The sequence below is a fragment of the Pomacea canaliculata genome, linkage group LG2, assembly GCF_003073045.1.
Source record: "Pomacea canaliculata isolate SZHN2017 linkage group LG2, ASM307304v1, whole genome shotgun sequence".
NCBI classification, from domain to species: domain Eukaryota; kingdom Metazoa; phylum Mollusca; class Gastropoda; order Architaenioglossa; family Ampullariidae; genus Pomacea; species Pomacea canaliculata.
In genome coordinates, this window is record NC_037591.1 from 25,697,177 (window position 1) to 25,721,391 (window position 24,215).

Sequence of the window (24,215 nt, forward strand, 5' to 3'; positions counted from 1 at the left end):
AGCCATAGCTCTGACTTAGTTTTGTTTTTTGGGGTTTCTGTTTGTCCAAAAAATTTACAGCAAGAAAACTGTTAGAGGAAGGTATGGTGGTCTTGCACAAAAACCTTGCATGTGTTTGTTTAAGGCTGTGGTTTTTATGTTACTGTGTAGTGACTGTTATTTAATAATCTCTGATACTGGTATTATTTGTCATCAATTGTCACCGTGAGACTGGACATAAAAAGGGGAGGTGTATGTGTCCATTTTTCTGTCCATTTGGAAAGCCCAGATATTTATTAACTCAAGCTTTAAACCTGATTAAATGTTGGCCTTATTTTAAACTCTTTTAAGCAGTATTGTAGAGTGTATCAGTCACTTCTTGCTGTAAAAGTAGATTCAGTTTAAAGAGAACACAAAATGTGGCAAGTCACTTTTAGACTGTTGACTTCTTGGTGTTAACGATGAGCATTACTCAGGCCTGGAAATTTATGCCAAAACAAGTAACCCTTAGTGGCACTGGGAGTTGATGGTGCAATCAGATTACTCTGAGTAATGCTGAGAGTTAACCATTTTTACATAAAATCCCAAGCCAAAGTAATGTGTAGGGTAAAATATTTGTACATAAATTCTGAGCTCATGTATGCATGAGGTTAATGCCACAAAGGTTAACATAGTATTATACAGACATTTTGAGTGTGTCTACTGACTTTCATAAGTAAATGTCTGTATATGAGTTCATTCCTGTATGTACGTTAAACTTTTTAAAAGATAATAGAAGTGACATATACACTGTAAAGAATGGATTCAGAATGTGAGTTGTGAGCATGACCTGGCTGTCTTTTATTTTTAGGGGCTTAGAACATGTCTTCTGTCTTGGGTGTGTATTTTTTGCACAGGTGTATGAAAAAGCACAAAATGTGTGTATGCTTACATTAGTATGTGTGTGTGCGTGCGCGTGCATGCACCCATGCACATTTGTGCTTGTATCCACTGCATGAGTTTTATGCATGTAGATATGGGATTTTGTGTTTAGGTAAAGTAGATTTTAATGTATGAAAGATGAAAAATGTTTAATTATTTTTGCTAATATTTGTAATCATTTGGCTTTCAATTCTGGAAGCCATAGTTCCTAGTCTATAAAACCTTGGTGTTAGTGAAATCAAATCCCAGTTTTCACAATACTTGGGTGTTCTTGGAGTGAAAAACTCGGGCCTCTCAGAAACCATTTTTTCTGTGTGGTGCCTAGGTGTTACTATAGTCTGGAATTATGAGTTCTTCAGTATCTCTTTTTTTTTTTTTTTGTAGGCAAGGCGCCATTCTTAAATCTAGATGTGATTAGAATGACAAAGAACTAAAGCCTTTTTTCTAACTCTCTTGGCAGCCAGCTTAGTATATCTCCTAACAACCTTTCCCATAATGCTAGTCCTTTTTCACACCCTTCCTTTTGCAATATCATCTTACTCTCAGCTCTTGTTCTTGTTATTTGGTTCCTCTTTGTGTTTTCTGCATTTGATTTTATTCTTTGTTTTGTACGGTTGTTTACTTTTATAGTTGCTATGTTATTTGTCTGTTTTCCTGTCCTTTGTATGCTATCCATGTTTTGTTCTTGTTCTTAAGCGCTAAGAGCATGCTCCTTAGGAGTGTGAGTACGCACTTAAAAAATTTTGCATTTATTATTATATCTGGTGTTCTTATAGCTCTACTCCCTTCCAGACTATTATGCCTTATGCTCTGTGATCATGAGCAATGGCCTTCCAAATGTTGACATCTGTGTTGAGGAGTAAATGTGTAGAAAGTGTTCATGTATGATTGACCATTTTTCAAAGAGTGGTCAGATTTATTTGGTGCATAGTGCACACCTCACCTGGCTAGTAACAATCACCATTAAATTAAAAATCACTTCTTGTTTTTTCTTGTTCACCAACATGGTCTATCCTTGTAATTTACATCTCTTTTTTCCCTGGATCTCATATGAGGCTAGTCATAATGTTCATATGGCTCCAGTTTTTTTCTTTGTTTTAAATATACTTCTGTGGCAAACATTATACATATACATATACATATACATAATAAAATTATCATTTGATATCTCAGATTATCATTTGACCATAATTACAGATATTTGAGATTCAAGTTTCTTAGATAACACCTGGAGTTGATGTTTGAAAATACTAATCTAATTTTGACTTGCATTAACTGTCAGGTATTCTTAATGGTCCACAGCAGTGAATTAACTGTAGTTTTTAGCATGTTTAAATCTTCATTCAGGCCTGCATGTGTGTACTCAATGAATACCTCTGGTGCCTTTCAATAACTCCTCTCTTTGTTCATGTGGATGAGAGAGTATACAGTGTGTGCATACTTGTATGCAAAGTGGGTTTTTGTGGTTTCTTTTTCTTTCCTTATTCATATCCCCTAAGCAAACTTCTTGTATATTAGGAATGACTGTGTGTTTGGCTGAAAACAGTTAAAACGGTTATGATATATAGGCCAAAACATTAACTAGATAATTCCTTGATAACTAGATTAGTTAGCTAGTCTTTCATGATTGTATCAGCTGTTCTAAAGGCACGCTTAAAATAGGCTCTGCCATGTCATGGTTTTCAAAAATGTTTAGTTTGAGAGTTCTTTGTTTGAATGGAGTACAAAAATCTACTTATCTGCAATCATGTATTGGTCAGAATGCAGCACAAGTGAGCATATTCTACTTACTGTGTCAGTAAGTGAAGGACACAACTTGGCTGTTTTCAGTATGAAGTGATTGTTTTGCTGACAAGGTAAATAGATGAGGGATGTTTCTCATTGCAGATGATACCCCTGTGCGCATGCGAGACAGGACAGAAGAGATCCCAGAATATACAGCAGAAGAGGAGAGGAGAGATTCGAAAAGCTGGAAGCTTGTGCAGATAGCGGACATGGAGTTTTGCATTGACATGCGGGTGATTGAGCCTTACAAGAGGGTTCTGTCTCATGGTGGTGAGTGCAGCTCACTGTTGCTGTTGAGTGCATTTTGTGGTATAAGGGAAATAAGATGAGCAAGATGCTGTCGGAACACACAGTTTGGCCTCAAGGTAGATGGGAAGAGAAAACTAGAGCAAAAACAGAAAACTAACCAATTTACTAACAGTGGCTGCAAAAGTGTGCTGCTGAATAATTATAATACCAATAATTGTAATATTTGTTGTGGCCCTTGAGGAGTAACAAGGAATAAGCTAAACTATTTGTAATATTGTGATTCCTGCCAACACTCTAGTAGGTATGTTTGATGGGATTACAGGAGATTTTGTGTTTTTCTTTCTATGGCAGGTTACTATGGTGAAGGCCTGAATGCAATTATTGTGTTTTCTGGTTGTTACCTTCCCAGCAGAGACAGAAAAGACTATTCTTATGTCATGGACCACCTGTTCTAGTAAGCCCCTTTTCATAATATCATGTCATTAAATTATTTATGACTGATGGAATGGAAGCATAGGGAATCACTATCAATACAGCCTGCTCACATATAACTTTCTTTATACCTTTGAATCATTTTTATCACTGTAGGAAAGTTTAACAATTTGAAAAAATACAAGCAGTGCACTCAACATGTACTGTTCTTCATTGTTTTCAAAAACTGGTCTTTTAAATTACAGACACTTTTGAATAAGGAAACATTTCTATAAACATGAAATTTGTTTTGTATATAAACTTGTATTAAAATGGGTTACTGTAGAATCTCTCCTCTGATACAGAACAAAGATATTGTACTTGATTTAGATAGCTGAAGCAAATCTTTAAATGCATGTGGTAAAAAAAGGTCTACTTAAAAAGAAAATTTGTCTGACTGAAATATGTTGTTATTAACATCTCTTCTTGGTACAGGCTATCCAAAGTGTACAACCATTCCTATACAGAATCAGTGTGCACCACCTTTCAGCATTAAAGGCATTACAACAATATTATGTTATGGTGCTTGTGCTAGATCCTATTTTCTTTTGAGATGTATTATTTTGTCAGTTCATTGTATGCGGCATAAGTTCAGTTGTCATCAACTTTCACAAAGACATTAAGTTGCTCTTGGCTTCTTTGCAGTTACGTGATCCACACATTGGATGAATTGGTGGCAGATGACTACATGATTGTGTACTTCCATGGAGCGACTCCCCGAAGACAGATGCCGAATTTTGGATGGCTGAAGAAATGCTACCAGTCCATTGACAGAAAGTGAGTAGTTTTTAAAGGGCATGGGTATCAGAACAATAAACTAACCATACTCACAAACACAATCTTGAAAACTGATAGCATAATACAGTTGGTTAGAGAGCAGGAGTTTGTGTGGATTATAGACTTGCAGGATTAACATCACTTGTAAATGAACATTCAATTCAATTCAATTCAATACAACTTTATTCATCCACAAGGGCAATTAGAGGTATGTGACACGCCAGCACACTAGAGGGAAGAATTATATGAGAGATGACAGGGACATGAACATGAACAGCAAATGAACAGACTGCAAAGATTTCTTAGCAAAGATTACGTTAGAAGATGTTAAAGGGAAGTGATTAATTTAATAGAAATAAAATAATATTAAAAATGGGTTTTAGCAGATATCTGTCATATTTATGTGCATGTATGCATATGGGTTTCTGTATTGTGGTTTGGAAAGCAGTGAGGGGGAGGATGTATCTGCACATATGTATGTAAATTTATGCTATGATTTTTGTGTATTTATGTATATGAGAATATACACATTGTCAACAGGCTAAAGAAAAACCTTAAGGCTCTATTCCTGGTCCATCCTACACTCTGGCTGAAGACAGTTGTGTTGATGACTCGCCCTTTCATAAGGTTAGGGATTCCCTCTCCTTTCTTATGCATTTTATAAACATTGTACCACAAACATCTGAAATATCCCCTCCACTTTTGCATGAAAATCTATAAAATTTGAAAGAGAGATCACTTCTTTCAAATTTCAATATTACATGTATCAAATTAAATAAACACATCTGCATTTAATGGAAGAATGTGAAATGAAAATGCTCATCCTATCAGACTTTTTTTTACTGTCAGGAAAGGTCATACCTGAAGTTTGAAGTTAGTCTCTAGCTATAATTAGAGCTTTAGTTTTTATTTTTGTGCCCTTGCCTTGTGTTCATTCTTAAATAGCAATAAATAAGCTAATTTGAGGAGCAAAAAAGGGAGATAACTGTTTGTAATTCATTAAAGACCCACTCTTGTGACAAAATAATTTTGTTTTTAAAGATTTTTAAAAGATTTTAAAGAGTGTTTTAAATCAGCCTGAAAAGTGGAAGTAGGCTATTACTATTCAAAGAAAGATTAAGATACTGTGGTACCTGTACTGTCTGCAGCTCGAAGTTCAGCTCCAAGCTGCAGTTTGTTCGGTCTTTGGAAGACCTGAGGAAGCTGATTCCAATGGAATATGTTTATATCCCAGAACAGGTTCAGGGGTGAGCAGATTGTTTTCTTTATCAGATGTACTTTATAGGTTCCTGAGATTCATATACATCCTGTGTCTGAGAAAAAAGATGTTTAATCTATTTGGGAGTTTTGAAATGGTTGTATAATTATGTTAGTGGATTTAAAAGGTATATGTAATCTTTTCATTTTTACTGATGGGTGCATGTAATATTTAAAGTGATGTTTATCTTACATGTACTGTTTGATACTGTACTGATGGATATTGTAATATTTTCCATGGTATTGGTAGAATGTGTACCTTCAGTAGTGGTACTTATCTCCTTTTGTGAGAACTGATGATCTGTTTTAATATGTTCATAGCCACAACCTTCTGTCATGGGTAGATTATATTAATGTTAAATAATCTCTTAACACTCATGTAACTGATTAAACAGTTTGTGGATTAAGTGGTGATAAAAGTTGTATGATTAGTTTCAAATATTTAAATTAAATTTAATAATGTTTTAATAAATTTAATAATATATTATGTCACTATGGCTTGAATTTGGAGCAAGGCTTTATTGCACTACGTGCTGCTGCAAGATGAGTTTGGAGTGAAAAATTAGTTTTAAATGGTATATACTTGTACATGCATACTTCTTTTTATTTTTACAAATGTACCCATTTACATTCAGAAATGAATGCACTCTTGAACATTAACTTTTAAACCATTGCTATGCATATAGAGCACACACCTGTTAACTGACTTGTCCATGTCTAACTGTCCTTGCACAAGCCTAGTGCACAGTAATGTGATTTCTATAGTTCCTTTTCCATTAAAAATGGCTTGCAGGGCTTTACTAAAACAACAAGATACAATAATAATAACTGCTAGAGGTCTTCAATTCTGGAACCCAGGAAGTATCACAAAGTAGTCATGAAAAGCCATAGAACAAGAGGCAGAATAAATTCCCTTCTCACTGGGAGTTCAGTCAATGTCCATCCTAGCAACAAAGCACAAGGCCTTTAGCTGAGAAAATGTAAAGAGTGCAAAGTTTATAGATCAGAGAAAGAAGTTTATAATTGCGGAGAAATAAATAAAATTAATCCATCAAGTGAAAATCTTTGGACAAGATGTCCTGGATAAACAATAGGTGGCAGAGACCACTAGCAGAAGAAGTGGTCTATGGGTAAAACAGTCAAAAGCAGAAGTATATGATACAACAAAAGAATACAAGAAAGCAAGACACACCATAGTCAATGCAGATCCAGGGACAAGGGAAAATGAGAGCAGTCTTGTCTAGTCAGTCAGGTCAAAGGACATTACTTTTATTGACATGCATACACATAGACACACAAAAAATTATTTTCTCTCACCTTAGAAAATAACAGCTGCACATACAAAACTACATATCTTTATTTATATTCAGTATTTATAATATTATAAACAAAAGTGTTAAAGTACTATTCCCTTCAGTGACCCATGTGAAGCAAAGTTAATTAAGAAATTTCAAGCATTTTCAAAGGAGATGAATGTTATGAGCATCAGGTTGCAGGTGCTCTGTAGTTTGGCACAAATAATTTCAGGAATTATGTGTTTAACACCCACAACACACCTACCTGCTTCAGCAGCCTTCCCATGACGTTGTGTTTGTTCTGGTACAGGTATGATGATCGCTACTACCGCCCCTCCCCACCCTCCAGTCCCTCTTCTGACTTATGACCTTGACTCTGTACCTCATATGACTTTGGCTTTTTTCTGTGATACAGGTAAGTATGATGCATTCGTTTATAATTCAGAATGCATCTTGGCTGAAGTCAAACGTGGAGCACACTGGTGCCTGTCTTTATGAAAGTTTTTGTGCCTCTAGTGTTGCTTTAATCAGCCATCAGCCTACTCCCTGCGGCTTCAGTCCCTGCATAGTGGAATGCAGACCTTCAAGATAATTCTGTTATCTGCAGCGTGGCAGCAGATTTAACCATACCTCACAATAATATTGCAGTGAAAGTTGCTTTGTGCTCTTTGACCAGTGTTATTTGCTGTGCTTTGTTTTGTCCACATACTTGTGACCTTGTTTTTGTGTTATAGCTAGCTTTGTGTAGCAACATGGGCGGTCTTAGCATGTGGTAATTTTATCATTTATGTCGTGAATCTTTGTATATTACATATTCACCATTTATTTTTTATGAGTCCTTAACCAGAAGAAACACCAACAAATAAGTGAATACTAGCCAGAAACGCATAAATGCTGTTTAAAAATCCTTTTAAGATTAATCTATCAGAAGGTAGAAGAGGGTAGGTATTGTAGTCAGCATGCTGGACTGCAATGCAGGTCACCTGTTAGAGACATGCTCAGGCATGCATCCAGAAAACTCTGACCTTTCAGTTAGGGATCATAAATGTGCATCTGAAAATGTAGAGGCTGCAGGTAGAGAGAGAGGTAGTCTTTGCCCTCCATGTGCCTTGCCCTTAGTGGACCTTACATTGACTGCCTGTATGTCCAGTAGGCACTGGAAGCATATGTCTCATTAAGCTTTCTTTAGAATAAGACAAGAAAAGAATCACATTTCCCCAATTCACTTTTCTGTGCTGTGATTAATACTTTGGTTTTATGTCTTTGCATGAAGCTTGCATAATTTTTGGTACGGCATGTGTTTATGAACCATTGCTTACCTGCATTTTAACATTTGCGAAGCATTTTCTCAGCCCTTCACCAAAATGGTTTGTTTTTATATAAGTTTAAAGCAAGCAAACCTTTGGAATTCAAATGCAGTAAATATAATATTATGAGTATTTTCTGTTTATGTCTACATAATGTGCTATTTCTTTGAAGTTGCTAATGACATGCAATAAATATTACCTTGACTGAGTTTAAGTAACATTTAGATCTTACATTATTTTGAAAGGAAAGAAATCAAAACATACCTTTTCATATGTAATCACATTTTCCACACTGTTTTATAATAATACTTTGATAAAATAATTTTAGTTTTGATTGTTTCTGTTGGATTGATTGACTGATAAATTGATTTCAGAATTGATCACCTTCTGCAGACTGACCCCTCCACCCTACAAAGAATTGAAAAAGAGGACAGGCAAGCTTCAAAACTAACTGAAAAAGAATGAACCCTAAAAGCTTGAATAAAGCGATCTGTGGACTGTCTTAGAGAGGTAGTGGGACTCAGTAAATTTGTGTCAGCTTGTTCAGGTAGAAGATGACAGCATGTCCAGAAGACACTTTAGAAGATTTTGGAACATTATTTTTAAGAGGCACCAGATAATGTGCTATTAAACAGAGCATGGAGCAGATGATGATGTACATTGAATCACAATACAGACTGAAACTGATTTTGCACTACCTGTATGACTAACAGGAGGGAAGTAAAGGTTAACATTACTCCTCTCAGTAACATTAACTAGTCAAGCAGAAGAATAAAGGAATACAGATCTAAGAACTATCATGTAAAATACATTTGCATCAGACCTTTCAGGAAGAGATATAATCCCTAATATTCCTGTGCATATAATTTATTGCAATTTTGAGACCTTTATTTTGCTTATTAATTTGAGCTTTTACTTAATTCCCCTTTTTTAGAGTTGACCTGTAAATAAAAATTGACGTTTGCTTATTTGTGATTTTTGCATAGCAGATATTATTAACTAGTCAACATTATTTCTTTTCATTTTAGTGGTTTTCATGTTTCATTTTTTGATGATAAAAACACTGGTGCAGGCTGGTGAGCATATTTGTTAAGGTTAAGGTTTTTGCATGTGACCGAAATCACATGCTGGATGGGATTGCTTAATGCTTATATAGAGCACTTAATATGTTGAAGTAGGACTAAAGAGGAGTCATTAAGCATTGTTGTGCCTTTTTATAGTCACAAGTAATGCCCTGGAAAATGTTTAGGGGATAGAAGAGATTTAAGTCAGAATGAAGGATTAAAAGAACTGCTTACAAATGGACAAGTCTCTTTATAACAAGCTTTTATGAAAACTGCCTTTTCATTAAAATCAAGATTACATATGGATGAAAATGGCATTATTTGCTGCAGTTGCCATGGCATGAATTCTGACACTTATTTAATGTCATGTTGTACTGTCAGTTAAAACATATGAAGAAAGAAAATTCAAAAACATAAATGTACAGATGATGATGATGCAGTTTTAAGAGTGTTTTTAACCAAAATGTGTTTATTTAAGTGGTACAGTTTTGAAGCATAGGGATGCTTTTGTAGGAAAAGCATTCTTCCATAAAAGTGTTTTGTGGTTGATGTTGCATAAAAAGTCTTGTGAGAAAAATGTCTACTGGAGATTGTTTCATGAAACAAATTCCTGAAAGTGGTCCAGTTGGGGCATGTGTGGCAAGTCCAAGAAACAGCATGAAAAACTTCTCCAGGCAGCATTTTCTTTGGTGAAAATATAAGAATTTCCTCCTCCACACTCAAACACTCTTGCCACAAGTGTACATGCATGCAGATACATCGACACTGAATGAAAATGAATGATGAAGGTAAGTAGAGGTTATGGCACAGTATGGCTTTAAATGATTTATAAGATCGCAAAGGACGGCTTAGAACTGTTTGGGAACCTGTGCCATGTAGGTAAAGGCAAGAGCTTAGGACAAGTCAAGCAAACTAGTGGAAAGGCTCTGGAGCTTAAGAACATAACTGTTGAGGTGGGAGATACAGCAAATGGTTCTGAAGGACAGAACTTTGTTTTTAAGTTTCACATTATTCAAAATATCCTTTTGAAAGAAATAATTATTTTCAAATTATTCAAAAATATTCTGTGTGTAATTATTTTTCCCCTTTTTAAAGCAGATAAAGAATATGGTTGTTTTAAAATTTTTAGTCAAAATGGCTTTTAATTGAAGAAGCAGTTCATTGTACAGAAAGTATGTGTAAGGAAAACGTGTAAAAATTATATATGCCTTAGCTTGGTGGTCAATGGATCTTTGTTGGTCTGCTGCCACTGTCTTTGGATCACCAACCTCTGGATAGTTTTAATATTCATCCTATAATCTTATATGACTGATTGTACAAAGCAGATATATGGAGAATACTTCCTGCTGATTTTTAAAAAACAAAGCTGCATGCACTAATACATATTTGTATGAATGTATGCTCTGATGCCTTTAGTTCGTTTCAGTGTTATGTTACTAACGCACAGAGCTTTGATTTTGTTTTCAGTCAAAGCTTTTGAGTATTGCTGAGTATTTTATTACCATTACATATATGTATTTTTCACAATTAGCAGTGCACTAATGTTTTAGCTTGTTTATTATGGGGAAAAATTGTTAAATCAGATTATGTCTTCTTTTTTCTGATTGTATTCAGTATTCAGTTTTGCAGAAGGAACATCAATCCAAAAGTCCCCAACAGTTATATCGAAAATAAAATTTAGTTTTTTTTATAAGAGGAGGAGCAGGTGACGTGATGTAATTCTGTATATTGTATGGACTAAATGTGATTGTATACATTTCTACTGTGTTCTCATCCTTGACAGCTGTTTATGAATTATAAACTGTGCTTCCTGCCATAATATTTACTGGCAATGTATCTCTGTGTGACCCAATCCCTGGCACACACTAGTACTGTGATCTATTTTGCTAACCCTCCATAGAGCACGCCATAATGGCTGGTGATATATTTTTATTTTCTAAGTGTATATGCCATCACGGTTAGAGTTTTCCTTACCCCATTTAGATTTAACCAGTGTTGGTTTGAATTTGTAAAGGTTAACATCTTGTGTTTTGAAACCAAATCTCGGATGCCAGTCTTTGCAAGCATTCACTACATTATGATACATAGTTAAAAAAGTAGCATTTACTTTAAGGCTTTGGTTTTCTATCAGCAGTGCAGCTGCATTTCATAAGCATTTGCATTTACAGAATATGATTGAAAAATCTAGTTTATTGCCTTATGAAATACTCTGCTGATTAAATAATGATTTTTTTTTTTTAGGTCTCGTCGCTGTTTCTGGGATGGTTTTTACGCCCTTATTTGTTTTCGAAGGTGTGCACAAGTGTGAGTTGGTGGTGTCCATGTGTTGCACCTATGGAACCTTTGCCTGTGTAGTCCAATGAATTTGTGTTAGATTTTAGTGAAGAAATGTTCTTAGTGATTAAGCTTGAAAAGCAGATTTTTTAATGTTAAGAGAGTGCATCATGTGTGGTTTTCCCAACATGGATTGAAACACTTTTACAGCCCAGCTGTGTGATAAGAACAGAAAGAACTAGTCAAAAATAATAAAAATGCTTTTGGTGATAATAAGAACAAATTTTGATGACAAAATACTGTTTATATTGTGCCAAAAGCAACTTTTCTGACTTTTTTAAGCTGTAAGGCATAATTATAAATTGATGCATGCATCAGCAAATTGAAGACATTTAACATTCTTATGTAATTAGGCTTTAAATTGGACACTTTGTGAAGTCATCAGTCTTTATTTGAATAATGTTTTGGGCACATCTACAATTGTATAAGAAGCATTTATTATTTATGACAGCACAGTCATTAAATTTTAAGCACTAGAAAGCATGGCTGCTTTAACTTATATGCGAAGCAGTTTTTTTAATCCGTAAGTGCAGACTTACACTTCCAGCCTGTGGAAGTTTTTTGTTGATTTAGATTTTTTTGCAGGTGGGGGAGAGTTAGCAAAAAACAAAACAAACTGGAGATGCAAATCTGTGTATATATGTGCACAAGTGTCTGCCCTTGCATGAAATTACACCATAACGTGGAAATTAAATGTGACATATGCAGCTCATTGGTCTTCACCTAATTTTAATTTTGGTCTCTGAGTAACAGGTATATAGGTATGAATGAGTAATTTGTTAATAACCATGCATAGATTAAAAGTCATTAAGAAATTAAACAATTTTAAACATCAGATGCTAAAATACAAACAATAAATGTTAGTTTGTTGAAGTTTTCAAAACATTATAACTATTTTATAACTTCAGCATTATTATACATTGCTGAAACCATTTTTTAAAAAATTATAAAAACACTAGTTTTTTAAAAAGATTTAGTAGACAACTGTTCTAATATGGATTCATAAAAAGTCCACTGAGGTTAAATCAAGCAGCTGTGGTGATTAGCGGGTTAGCGGGAAACCTTTTTTCTGCTACAAATGGATTTTAGAGACTCCTTCTTCCTTTCCACTTGAAGTGGTCTACACTTGCACTAACATGTTACATGCTTATGATGTATGCCTGTATGGGTATCATTTTTGTTTTAGAGTCTAAAACACCTTTTTTCCTAAAATCACAGTAAATGGGCAAGTATGTATTTTAGTTCAGAGTTAAATCTCCGTATTCTTTTGATTAGTGCGATAGATTTCGACATAGAATGGATCTGGTTCGAGTGTTTTTGCGGCCGTTTACTTAGAAAATACCCTACGATGATCGGACTGTGACATGCAAACGATCGAGGAGGTTAAGATTTGCTTTCGACATGCCCTGTTGTAAATATCTCACGAGGTGCAGTTTTTCTTCTTATCACTGGTAATGCTCAGCGCAAAACACTATTTCCTCGAATCTGGGTGAGCACCCCATTTCCGGTCTCGATATACGCACCTGTGAATGTAGTGAACATTATCGTTCCAGCTTCCATTGTTGCCTTGACAACGTAAACGTAACCATGAACTATCCTGATGTCAGCGTTGTCGGTTTCATGCCGTGCAAGGTGATGTTTGTAAGAGTATTTCTCGAGAAGAGTGGCATTCACGCAGATTTTGGGAAATAAATGCTTACACTGAGCTTTACCCAATCATTAGACAAAAATGTACACGGCATTGGACATCGAACGGGAAGTTTCGTATTGTTACAGAACCAGTCACAATGCACTATAAATAAGTATTTACTAAATCATATAACAATGGATCTGGAAGCATTCAAATTTATTTTTCTCAAGACTTATGCTAGAGCACGCAGCTAGCATCTTATTACGCCCGTACAGACCAACTCGAAATCACGAGTCTTCACGCTTTCATAAACGTTCGATATTCAGTGTAAGGTCATTAACTTTATGTGTACTGAATTCGCCATACACGATCTCGTCTCGGGCACGCTGTTCTTTCTCTGCTTAGGACATCTGTTTATTTGACACAAATTTCCCCCACCCCTACCACACTGTGCTAACATTTGTCTTCACCGCCTCACTCCAACATTCCTTCTAAACTACAGACGCCTTACCACCCGACTCGGTCTCTTCTATCTGCTTTTATTGCCCTCCTCTCTTTGCCACGCCTCATCAAACGAGAGAAGTTCGGCAGACGCTCCTTCTCAGGACTTACTAATAGGACCTCTCAGCCCCTTCTGTTCTGTGTCTACGTTCGAAACCTTCACATCCGGCCCCAAATCCTATCTCTTCAAGAAATATCTTGCATACTCAAGCGTACTTTTCGCTCACTCCTCAATTCTTCATTTTCACTCATGCACTTAGTTCATGTTTTTATCATGGATTCATCTGTTTGATGACGTTTATGCTTCTTGCATGGTTGACTGCCAGCTAGTTTTGTAGTCTTTCGTGTTATAGCATATCGAGTTTGTTGCAACCACACGTGGAAATGCTATTAACAAATTTATGTTTTATAAAAGCGGGACTGCGAGGTCGAGCAGTGACAGGACTGGCTCAGACTTTGGCAAGTACTTAGGAACTTTTTTATTGATGCACGAGTGTGACGTGATCTTATACACTTTCTTACTGGCAGCCAGAGAAGTGACCGTAAGAGTGATCTGCTCAAAGACCTTTGTAGGACAAAATCTTGACTGCTGTTATTTTTGAAATTTTCCAAAATGTGTAGCAAAATGCAACGCCGGCAATAGGGAGTGGCGAGCAGGGGCGACCGCCTAAAGGCCTATTCCCACCCTCAATAATCGCCAAAGGGAGCCCGCGTATGGTATCTCGGAGATGGAGATAATCCAGAGTTTTCATAGTCTTTGAAATTCCAAGAACTCAAAACGCTTCCCCTTTGAATAAAAGTAAATGCCGTTTTCGGATTACATTTAAAACCTGTACATGACATGTTTATCACGCTGCGTTCACTATAATTACATTTTCTGTTGTCTGATTAAAAAAAATATTCGGACGCCGCTCCACTATTTACAGTATTACAACACTATGTCATTTGTTACCGCACGATGTTATGCCGGTTTGGAAAGGCCTAACTTTTCTATTTGCTCAAAGCCCTGCAACTCCCTAACCCCGGCGCTGCAAAAAAAACCCAACAAAAAAACAAACAAACAAACAACCCCCCCCCAAAAAAAAAACAAAAACAACAACAAACAAACAAAAAAAAAAAAAAAACCCAGGTATTGTCGTAACCGTAGCAGAGACATAGAACTAGATGCATCTTGAGTTACCACGTGAGGAAGTTTCCCAAGATTGCAGGTGACAGTAGCAAACAGTTCCTGAGAATTGTATTGCCAGCGTCAGTGAGCAGTCCAAGATCATGTACAGTTGACGAACAGGTGGGGGCATCTGCAACCTGCGATCTGTTGACATCAATCCACGCCTAACATAGGAGTCACACGCCTGTCTTATCGTCGATCAGCGTCAGAATTTCCTCGTCATCTACAACAATCAATCGTCATCCATAAATGAACAGCTGCACAACACTACATGTATTTCTACAGTTGCCTTTACTGCTAATAGGTCCTTGAGGGAACACAGGAGTTGGGAACCTATTAGTCACCAGCGAAGGAAATGCCGTCCAATCTGAAACTTCTAATAACACTCCATTTAACTGAGACTGCTCTGGCAGGAACGTGTAGCAAGCTTATATATTCTGTACGAATTTGTACAAGAAGCCAGTGGAGAATACGGAGAAGAGGCTTTAGTATGATCTCGTTTGGATTCCTGAGGCATGACTACTGTTGCAGGATTTTGGAGCTGTTGGAGTTTATTGAGAAGGTACAAAGGTCAGCCTGACGAGAGAATAACGGTAGTCAAGTCTCGAAAAAGCAAAGATACTGACAGATCGCGCTGATGTGGCGTACCGCAAAGTACGTAATTTTTACGATTTAAGAAACCAACTTGTCTGTTTAGAAACATCAGAGCAAAACCAACTAAAATTATTGGATGAAAAAGAAAACGGAACGTATGTCAAGCCAAGTATGGCGGATCCGGAATAAGGTAGCGGACTGCTTTTTATATGAATCAGTAGAGTTTCTGTCTTATTATCACTATGTGTTTGTTTACAACCATCCAAGATACATGTGTTGCAATTAAGATCGGTGGCTGATATCTGAGGCAGATGTGCATTTAAAAAAAAAAAACTTAAAGGTAGTCCTCTAATCTGTTCAGGTTGTTGGGGAGTGAAGTGTTAGAGATCTTACTTCTCCTCAGGGCTAAATTTATGTGAGGGCGGTGCTCATCTTTGTTTCGCTGACTTGCCTCTCCCAACCCTCTATGTAGTCAGGTATCTATTCCCGTCAGCAGGGTCCACTGGGGATGTTTGTTGCACTATTCGGGTATCGAACCTACGCCTCTCAGTTCGAATGCCAGTGCTCTAACCACTCTACTATCCGATAGGCAGCTACAAATCTCTCAAACAATTAGGAAGTGTGAGAGGTTTGACACAACGAAAATAACTACATATACTGTCTGATTCAGATCTGACGTCTGTCAACACTGAGGCACAAAGCCAGAATCTAAGCTGATGTTATCACTTTTATGACGATTGAATTGAGATCAGTGCAGTATAAGCTATCCTGCCATAATCTACTAACAACTGTGTTGGGGTGAATTATGCACTGGATCAGGATGTCAAAGGTCAGAGGGTAGTCTCGTGAGAATGAGATTTCAATGGCGGATGAGGCGGATGAGACGGAAAAGGAACGCAAGAGCGTTAACTTTCCAGATCACAGAAGGAACTCTCACAGCGAACCAGAACCCGACCAGTCGAAATGCCTAGGAAAAACTAGATCAGGATGGAGTAAGGTTTACACTTTAACAAGAACAGAATTAATGTTTTGTTTGATTTTTATCATCATCTATCGTGTCGTAACCTAACGGTCGTGACTTCACATCCTCGCCGGTTGTACTTAATAATTTACTCTTCTAATACATATAGTTTCTGTTCCCTAGTAGTCTACATTGCCATCAGGAACATTTTATATCTTGGTGACATCAGTTAACCAAGTAGCTACAATGAAGATTCACGCAAAGATAATTTTATGCAAGGATCATTGTGACTTCTCTAGAAGAATCATCACCGTTAAGTTACGGTTCTTGCTAAACATGTTGACGATCATCTTTAATTGTTCTCATTTTTTTTCCAGCACTGTAATATCCAATCTAGATCTGACGACTTAGATCCGTGAGATTAACTACGTCTGACTCTACACGTGAGACAATTTGAAACCGTTTTAAAGAGGCAAATCTAGAAACGCTTTACAGAAATCGCTCCTACGCCATTCAGATGCGTTGCACAAGCTCATACAAAAGATGTGATGTCAAGAAAAAGTTTTATCTTATTCAAAAAAAATTTTAGTTTCAAAAAGTAAACAACTGTGCTGTGCACTATTTCTATAAAACTGATTATCGCAAAAGATTTGAAGCCTGAAAGTGTTAAAAACTAGAACTGTGCCACTGGTCTCAGAATACCTGCATGTTGCATTTGTAGGTGACAGCAGACAGCACTTTTTAAATGACTGGCCAATGTTGTATAGCATCCTTTTTTCACGTTAGAGCAACTTCTTTGGCTGGTTGTTAAACCAAGCTTGCAGTACACACTAACCGTCATAGCATATTGATACTTTAAAGTGGAGTGTGGAGCAAAATGTTTTTCTAATGACTGGGGCAGTCCATGAGGAAACGCGAGGTTATGATGTTAACCTCTTCTCATAGACGTTTGTTTACAGAACGGAATGGGGGAAAGGGATTGGGGTAGAGGAGGAGAGGTTCACTCACATTTTCGTAAACAGCATCCTGCTTTCACCGCTCATTAACCAATTTCACTTCACTGAACTTTTGAAGGGATGCTGCTTTTTGTGTATCGGCCGTAGTTGACCTCGCTCGTCAAGCGTTCAGCTTGTCGTCATCTTTAAAAGGACTGAAGGATTTCGGCCGCAGAAATTTCTTGATGCAGCTCCTCAGCGCGGTCATGTCGAATCGTTTAAAAAAAAAAAAAAAAAAAAACTTATTTGCTGACTGGCTTACTTATGAGGAACGGGCTGGGATAGTGCGCATGTGTTTCTTGCAAGAGGAAATTTCTGTTTATATCTGCATGTGAGACAGCGCATTGAGTCATTGTCTATTGCGGCTCGTCTTCATGATCATGGTCATTATCATCAACGTGTATGGCAGTACTTAAAGGGAGTACTAATACAGCCTGATTACAGATTAAGGTACGTAATTCCTCTTTATGGGTCTACACGATATGACATGCATTGGGCAAATTCATGCAAGCGTATTGCATCCTGTAAGTTTATATGTATCTTTTGGTCTTTACCATGCCAGAACGCATTCAGCTTCACTTTGTCGGGAACGGAGGAAAAGGGGAATGCGTTTTAGAAGTGATCGTCATCATTATTGAGCAACAAATAGTCTGAACATGAGTAGACTGAGATACTTAAGACAAATAAACCCAAGAAAGAAAAGGCAAGTGTGTATAGTTGATGCGTTTCTTTTCCTTTCCTCTTTTACCCATGAGGCGTATGATGAGTTAGATGTCTTAGCACGGATAATGCAAAGCATATTTGATTCTTAACAGTGCAGGTAAGCTGCTTTTTCTTCGTATACTACGTCTGCGTCATGTCCTTTTTCCTGGGTATGCTGTCCATTTACTTCAACAATGAGGACCGATTTGGGCCGAAATATCAGTCAGGAGACGGATTCCTTGGCACTCCAGGTGAAATCTTGTGATCTATGTACTTGTGATGTTTTAACTGCTACGGGTGTATTTGCATATTTTTCATATGTTTCTTTGTTTGTATCTTTCTTTCCTTTCTTTCGTTCGTTCATTGAGAGAAATTCATTAGTAAATATGAGGTATGCACTAAAAATGTTTTATGCATGCAGACGATCGTCTGATATTAGATTAATATTAGTATTACAGTAACGAATACTATTTGAAGACTCTCAGAAAAAGGAGTAGAGGACGTGATGTTGGTTGAGGGGTGGGAGACTCTAGCCTTTACCTTCAAGACACAGTTACACTTACCTTTACAGCAAGTAGAGTATGCATCTTTACCTTTCCTGGTTTCTTTGTTAATTCTTGTCTATATTTTTGTTTGTATGTTTTATCTTCTGTGTGTGTGTTTTCAGGTATGAACTTTAGACCAAGGGCTAAAGAAGGCACTCTGATCTATTTCACCAGCGACAGATCGAGCTATAAAAGCTACATCCACTCCCTCCAGCTCATCATGGACGGTAAAATAATATAATGATATGAGCTTTCATAACGCGATATCTCAACAAAAGACAAGATGTCCATGAACCAGATCTACAGAAAGTCATTGGACTAGAATAGAATAGATCAGTAAATAGAAAGGTAGATCCAATCGTCAGAGGAATGCCCAGATGATTACAAAGCAGAGCCTCAAGACTGAGAGCATTCTAACATTCCTGTCTGCAGCATCAAGAAAGCTTTACAATGTTCACTGAAGCGCTTGGTAAGCACGTAGGCAGGCAGGCTGTGGCAACTTCATGTGAAAACTTTTAATCAGGATGGTGAATCACGGTAGATAGTCTGATACATAAAATCCCTCTGCAATCCAAGGAGCTATAGGCCTGTTGTCTTTACGGCACAGGTAGTCGTTGGCATAAAGTATCTACTTGACAAAAAGCTGTACACTTACGGTTGCTGTTGGTGACAACCGGTGAGCCATAGTTTCCCTTCGAAGACCATATTATGTAGACGTCTAATTTTGTATGCGTGATGGATAAGTGGCAAGAGAAATGCAGCTCAATATATATAATATATAACCCCCGTACGTCTTAGGAGCGTTGATGAGCGCACACTCTTGGTGTTCCAGAGTATCTTCAGTCGGAGGAATCTTTCCTAGAGTCCAATGACTCGGCCAGCTTTTGGAAGGAATGCTCGCCCGATTCATATGCTGACTCTTCGCGCGGATGCATGGTTTTTGGTTCGAACTTGACGTCCACTGATTGCGGCCAACAGAACGACTACGGTTTCAGGGAAGGTAGACCATGCGTTCTGCTGCGTCTGAACAAGGTCAGCTCAAATCATCTTAATAAGGTCAGGCTAGTTGTTGCAGAGTTATTGCCGTTTACCGACTGTTTGTCAACGCTACGCTTTTAGAAGTAGTCAAAGGCTGGCTGGTCAGTGTAGTCGATAGAAAGAGTTTCCATCTAGAAATGACATAATGGGGGAGGGGGGATAAAGCAAGGAGAGGCAACCCTTAACCCCTCTCCTCTCTAACGGGCAGTCTGGTGAATACGTGTTACTTCCAGACAGAAGTATGTGTGGCCTTGAGATGAAGTGAAGAGTGTGCTCCAGTTTTACGTTCGGAGACCTAGAGTTTCTTAGATCCCAAGGAGTCTGATGACAAATAAACGAGAAATATGAAAACGCAAAGAGGATCAAGAGACAAATATTACATTCAATATTCCTAATTGGTTATTTATTTGCTCATTTATAACTACGGACTGTGGATGCTAGAAATGTCTGTCAGAGTTCAGTTTAGCTTTAGTAGCTGGGAAAAGTATACAACTGGACAAAAATGAATCTGAAGTACCACTTGAAGCTTTTTTTTAATAGATTAATGTTAAAATTCTGTATTTATTAAATAAAATAAGATAATAATAAGAGATTTTTTCTTAAATAAGTTTGTGCACAGGTTAAATTTCGTTAATAAAAGTTTACATCTTCTATGTCTCATGTAACAGCAGCTTCTATGTGAATATTTTTTCGTTCATAATTTTTTTTTTTTGGGGGGGGGGGCATAATTTTGTGCCTAGTCATTCCACCCAACCCCCCCACTTTTCAACCTTTTGTGGGGAAGAAGGGAAAGAAAAATTGTGACCTGATCTGAGGATGACAGGTTGTGGAAGCTGTCTGGAAGATGTCTGAGTGGCAGCTTGTCTGCTTTAAGAATCTTTTCCAAGATATGTCTGTAATTGTTGCGATTTATGATCTGACCTGAGAAAGCCAGTGTCTCTTCTGTGTTGTATGCCATGCACTTTTTTCAAGTGTTTTAAGAAGGGTGTTCTTGATTCTTTGTGATCTTTACCTGCAATCCTCTTTGCTTGTTTTCAGTATTTCGCTTGGAAATAGATTAGAACTTAGGTCCTAAGGGTTCTTCATTATCGCTAGCTTTATCTTCTTTATCAACTCTTTTAATAACACTTTTGTCATTAGGAATGCTTAAAGCTGCTGAGATGCTTGTCATTTCATCCCATCTATATGTGTTTTCGTTCACATTGGGGAGATAATTGAATACTCTAAAAAGTACTATTCAGTTCTTTTCAATTTTATATCTAATAACGTGTTTCGTCCCAGACTGTTTCAGGACTTCCCAGGACTTCCGCACATGATAGCATAATGGTTATCAAAAGGTGCTATATATTTATCGAAAACACACATTTCAATCAAAGAGACTCCGTTATAAACGTCCGTGTCACGCATTTATTGGTCCATTGATTGGAATTGGTCATTAGGGGGAGTACATGGATAAAAGCGGCCTATCTGATGCCTATCTTGGATGACAGGGAACAGGTTCTTCACAGGACGACCAGTCCACTCCACCTTTGTAAGCCAGTTTTTCCTATAGCCACCGCGGCGTTGATCGCCCTCCAAGGTAACTTGAAAGTCAGTCTTCTACGATGCGTCGTGCAGAGTCACATGGCCAATCAAGACTAGCTTACGCCACTTGATTGTTGCCAGTGGAGATTCCTGGTTCGATGGTCATAGTTTCACGTATGGTGTTCTCCAGAAAAATGTTGAATAGCATAGGGAACAGGGAGTACACTGGACAGACACCTGCCGTGCGAAAGAAAGCTCCATTTGGCTACTTAGTAGTACTTCGGTCGTTGAGCTCTTATACAGCGCTTTGATGACTTAGACGAGACAGTTGAAAATCTGCTCAACTATGCTGCCTGGTCTGAAGCCAGCCTGTTCTTCTGCTAGCAGTTCCTATGGTGCTGACACGGTCGCCGAGAGCCAGCACGGGCCCCAGGCAGATGACTTTTCCGGGCCCCTTGTAATTGCAATCGTAAATTATTTTCCCAGTATATAATAATATGCTTACAATTTGATTGTTATTATGTACAATTCATTCAGTAACGTTCAGAACCCCCTAGTGGCACACGAACGTTCCTCTAAATGGTTCATGCGCGATAAATCCTTGGTGTCCAGCATCCTTCTGACTCCAAGCGCGTCCAGCAAGAATATGATACCGCTGACTACGTTTCCCACCCCAGGTCCGCTACCATGAGGGCCCGCCTACCTTAGTCCTGAAAATAGTATGCTTCAGATATGAAACTCAACATCTGCATGTGTAATGTTTGGGATGTTCTTTCCTCCGAATTTTCTTTAAAAGAAAATGAAAAGAAGTAATGAAATCCACCGACCAAGGCCGGGCCCCCTTCACAGCTGCGGGCTTGGGGACAGCATCCTCCCTCTAACCCCTACTACCCCTCCACCTCTCTGTTGGCCTGGGTGCTGATGAGTTTCCTCATTAATGTCAGCATGACTTTGCTTGGATGCTGATTAGGTTTATTGTTTTGTAGTTTGCACTGTTTGCTGTTTCCTGTTTTTGACTAGTTCATTATTTGTGTTTCCCAGACCCAGCGAGAGCCTTTGTTGTTAGACCCCCACTTTTCTTAAGCAGCTCAGTTTGGACGTTGTCAGCGCAAGGCGATTTTCTTCCCTTCAGACTGCATACCGCTCTTTTGAACTCTTTCCTTAGGAATGATAGGTCATCGTAGCATAGAGAATCTGCTAGAAGTAAGTAAAATACAATCACGAGGAAATCCGAGTTTAAACTAACTGACCTGGCATTTAAGTTCAGTCATATTGTCTTACTCCACGTGATTTAACCCTGCGTATTATTTCAGATCATTGTTGACGAGAAACTCTGCACTATCAGAGAGCTGAAGATTTGCATTAGAAAGATATATATATATGATAGATAGTAATGGGGGGACTAGTGAAAAATAAAAATGACGTGACTTTACCACAGGTGTATGGATGGAAACCAGACCCGTACAAGAGTGAAGACGAGCTGGATTCAGACATGTCCCAAAATCTAGCAAGGAAGATTAAAAGCTGGCCCTCTTCAACTGGAGTGGGCGATTTAATTTGGGTCGAATGCTACGGAAGAGTAAGTAGGCTGACAGGTGAACCGTTCAGCTCAAACCTCTCTTTCTTTGTAGCCATCACTTTCCAGCAAACGCAGTCGGCGCTCTGACATCTCGCCTGAAGGTATTAAGATTTGTGTACACTTTGTGCAGGCGGGTGACGCACCCCGACTTGACTGTCCGAACGGAAGCCACAGACTGACTCTCAGCTCTTTTACTAGGACTGACTGTTAACAGGGATGGAATTGTCCCAAACTCTCTTCTTGCTCCTAGGCGTCACTTACCGCGTCTTAGTCAGAGCTAGCGTGTCTGGTGTCAGTAAAATAAGGAATAACGTTTGTGATTGTTGTGTATTGTTATAAAGTTACATAGTGTTTAATAAGCCAACAGCTTTTCTATACATATTTCTAATGTGTGTGTGTGCGTGTGTGTGTGTGCGCGCACAGACCTCGGCCGATAAAGAACTACTCCAATTAGGCGTGAAGTACCTCCCATATGACGGATGGCCGGTGTACTACTTCCCGTACTTGAATCAGTTCAGGTATTTACAGCCTGCGATTTGGGTCAAGTTCAGCAACCTGGAGCCTTACATTGGAGTGTTTGTGATCTGCCGGGCCTGGGCCAAGAACGTGAGCCCCGACGTTCATAACAGCGTTGGCAGCGTCTCCTTCGAACTTTTGTATGAACCTTGACCCCTCTTCTTTTCAGCCCGGAAATCCGCGAAGCCTCTTGACAGTTTTGATACAACAAACGTTTTGTAAACTTATACCCAGTCAACGGATAAAAAACTTACATATGTAAAAAATATTTCTATATTTTATAAATCGTGTGAAAATATCATTATTACGAAACCTGTTATTAAAGTTTCATATATATATATATCTGATTTCTGTATTAAGTGTTGTTTCATTTTTCAACAGCAGCTGTGTTACGTCACTGTTATTTTGATATCTTCCCACCAACTGCTCTTCCTGGCGTAGAAAATAATGACAGGCACTCAAAAGCGCAGAAAATCGAAAAATTCCGTTCATTCCGGAACGACACTACACGTGGATTTCTGTCGTTATGGATTCACATTCTCTTTCAATAATTATCATTTCTGTCTGTCTGTCACACATACACACACCACACTCACTTTCTCTCTCTGTCTGAGTCAAAAGACAGATGTACCAAAGGTTATCGAATAGACCAGACCGCGAAAGCCATTGTTACCGAATTTTACAACCCTTGAAATCCGTCACATATAAAACGTGATTGTTAATTGATTAAACATGGCAAGATCATATCCCACAATTACATTCTATTTCAAGAAGCTTGATACACGTTATTCTTAATAATAAAGTACAACGACTGTGTGTGTGTGTGTGTGTGTTTCTCGTGTCTGACGTCATCCAATACTGTTCCATTTTTTTACGGTCGACTTATCAACGAATTTTACGCAGTTGAAAAAAGGACGTTTTCTGTAGTTACGTAATAACTTGAATTTTTGTCTCAAAGTTCTTGTCAGTATTACCAAGAGGATTGTGGTCCAAAGTGGAATGTTTGAAAAGAAGAAATATGTT

The 24,215-nt window shown here is 37.9% G+C and overlaps 2 protein-coding genes across 6 annotated transcripts in view; both read left to right on the forward strand.

Moving 5' to 3' along the window:
• Positions 1-12,151, forward strand: part of LOC112557508 — a 32,972-nt gene extending 20,821 nt beyond the window's left edge. Inside the window, exons 12-19 of one of the 4 annotated variants that reach the window (XM_025227415.1) lie at positions 61-81; positions 2,788-2,955; positions 3,286-3,388; positions 4,051-4,182; positions 4,723-4,809; positions 5,331-5,429; positions 7,045-7,149; positions 8,416-12,151. In XM_025227415.1, the coding sequence (XP_025083200.1) occupies positions 61-81; positions 2,788-2,955; positions 3,286-3,388; positions 4,051-4,182; positions 4,723-4,809; positions 5,331-5,429; positions 7,045-7,102 (668 nt within the window). In that variant the 3' untranslated portion in view covers positions 7,103-7,149; positions 8,416-12,151. The other 3 variants (XM_025227413.1, XM_025227414.1, XM_025227416.1) reach the window with 3 other exon arrangements.
• Positions 12,152-14,718: 2,567 nt separating this feature from the next.
• Positions 14,719-23,539, forward strand: LOC112557511 (sodium/potassium-transporting ATPase subunit beta-like). 2 transcript variants are annotated; one of them, XM_025227423.1, is made up of 6 exons: positions 14,719-15,522; positions 18,104-18,241; positions 18,658-18,762; positions 19,368-19,567; positions 22,536-22,676; positions 23,100-23,539. In XM_025227423.1, exons 2-6 carry the CDS (start codon positions 18,145-18,147, stop codon positions 23,343-23,345), a joined length of 789 nt encoding a protein of 262 aa, XP_025083208.1. In that variant the 5' UTR covers positions 14,719-15,522; positions 18,104-18,144; the 3' UTR covers positions 23,346-23,539. The 2 variants fall into 2 exon arrangements, with proteins under 2 accessions (XP_025083208.1, XP_025083207.1); XM_025227422.1 differs by lacking the exon at positions 14,719-15,522 and adding an exon at positions 16,161-16,324.
• Positions 23,540-24,215: the final 676 nt, after the last annotated feature.

Coding starts and splice junctions, on each gene's coding strand:
- LOC112557511 (XM_025227422.1), top strand. CDS start 16,195: ATGGCGGATGAGGCGGATGAGACGGAAAAGGAACGCAAGAGCGTTAAC. Junction 18,242..18,657: donor CGGATTCCTTGGCACTCCAG/GTGAAATCTTGT, acceptor GTGTGTTTTCAG/GTATGAACTTTAGACCAAGG. Junction 22,677..23,099: donor GGGTCGAATGCTACGGAAGA/GTAAGTAGGCTG, acceptor GTGCGCGCACAG/ACCTCGGCCGATAAAGAACT.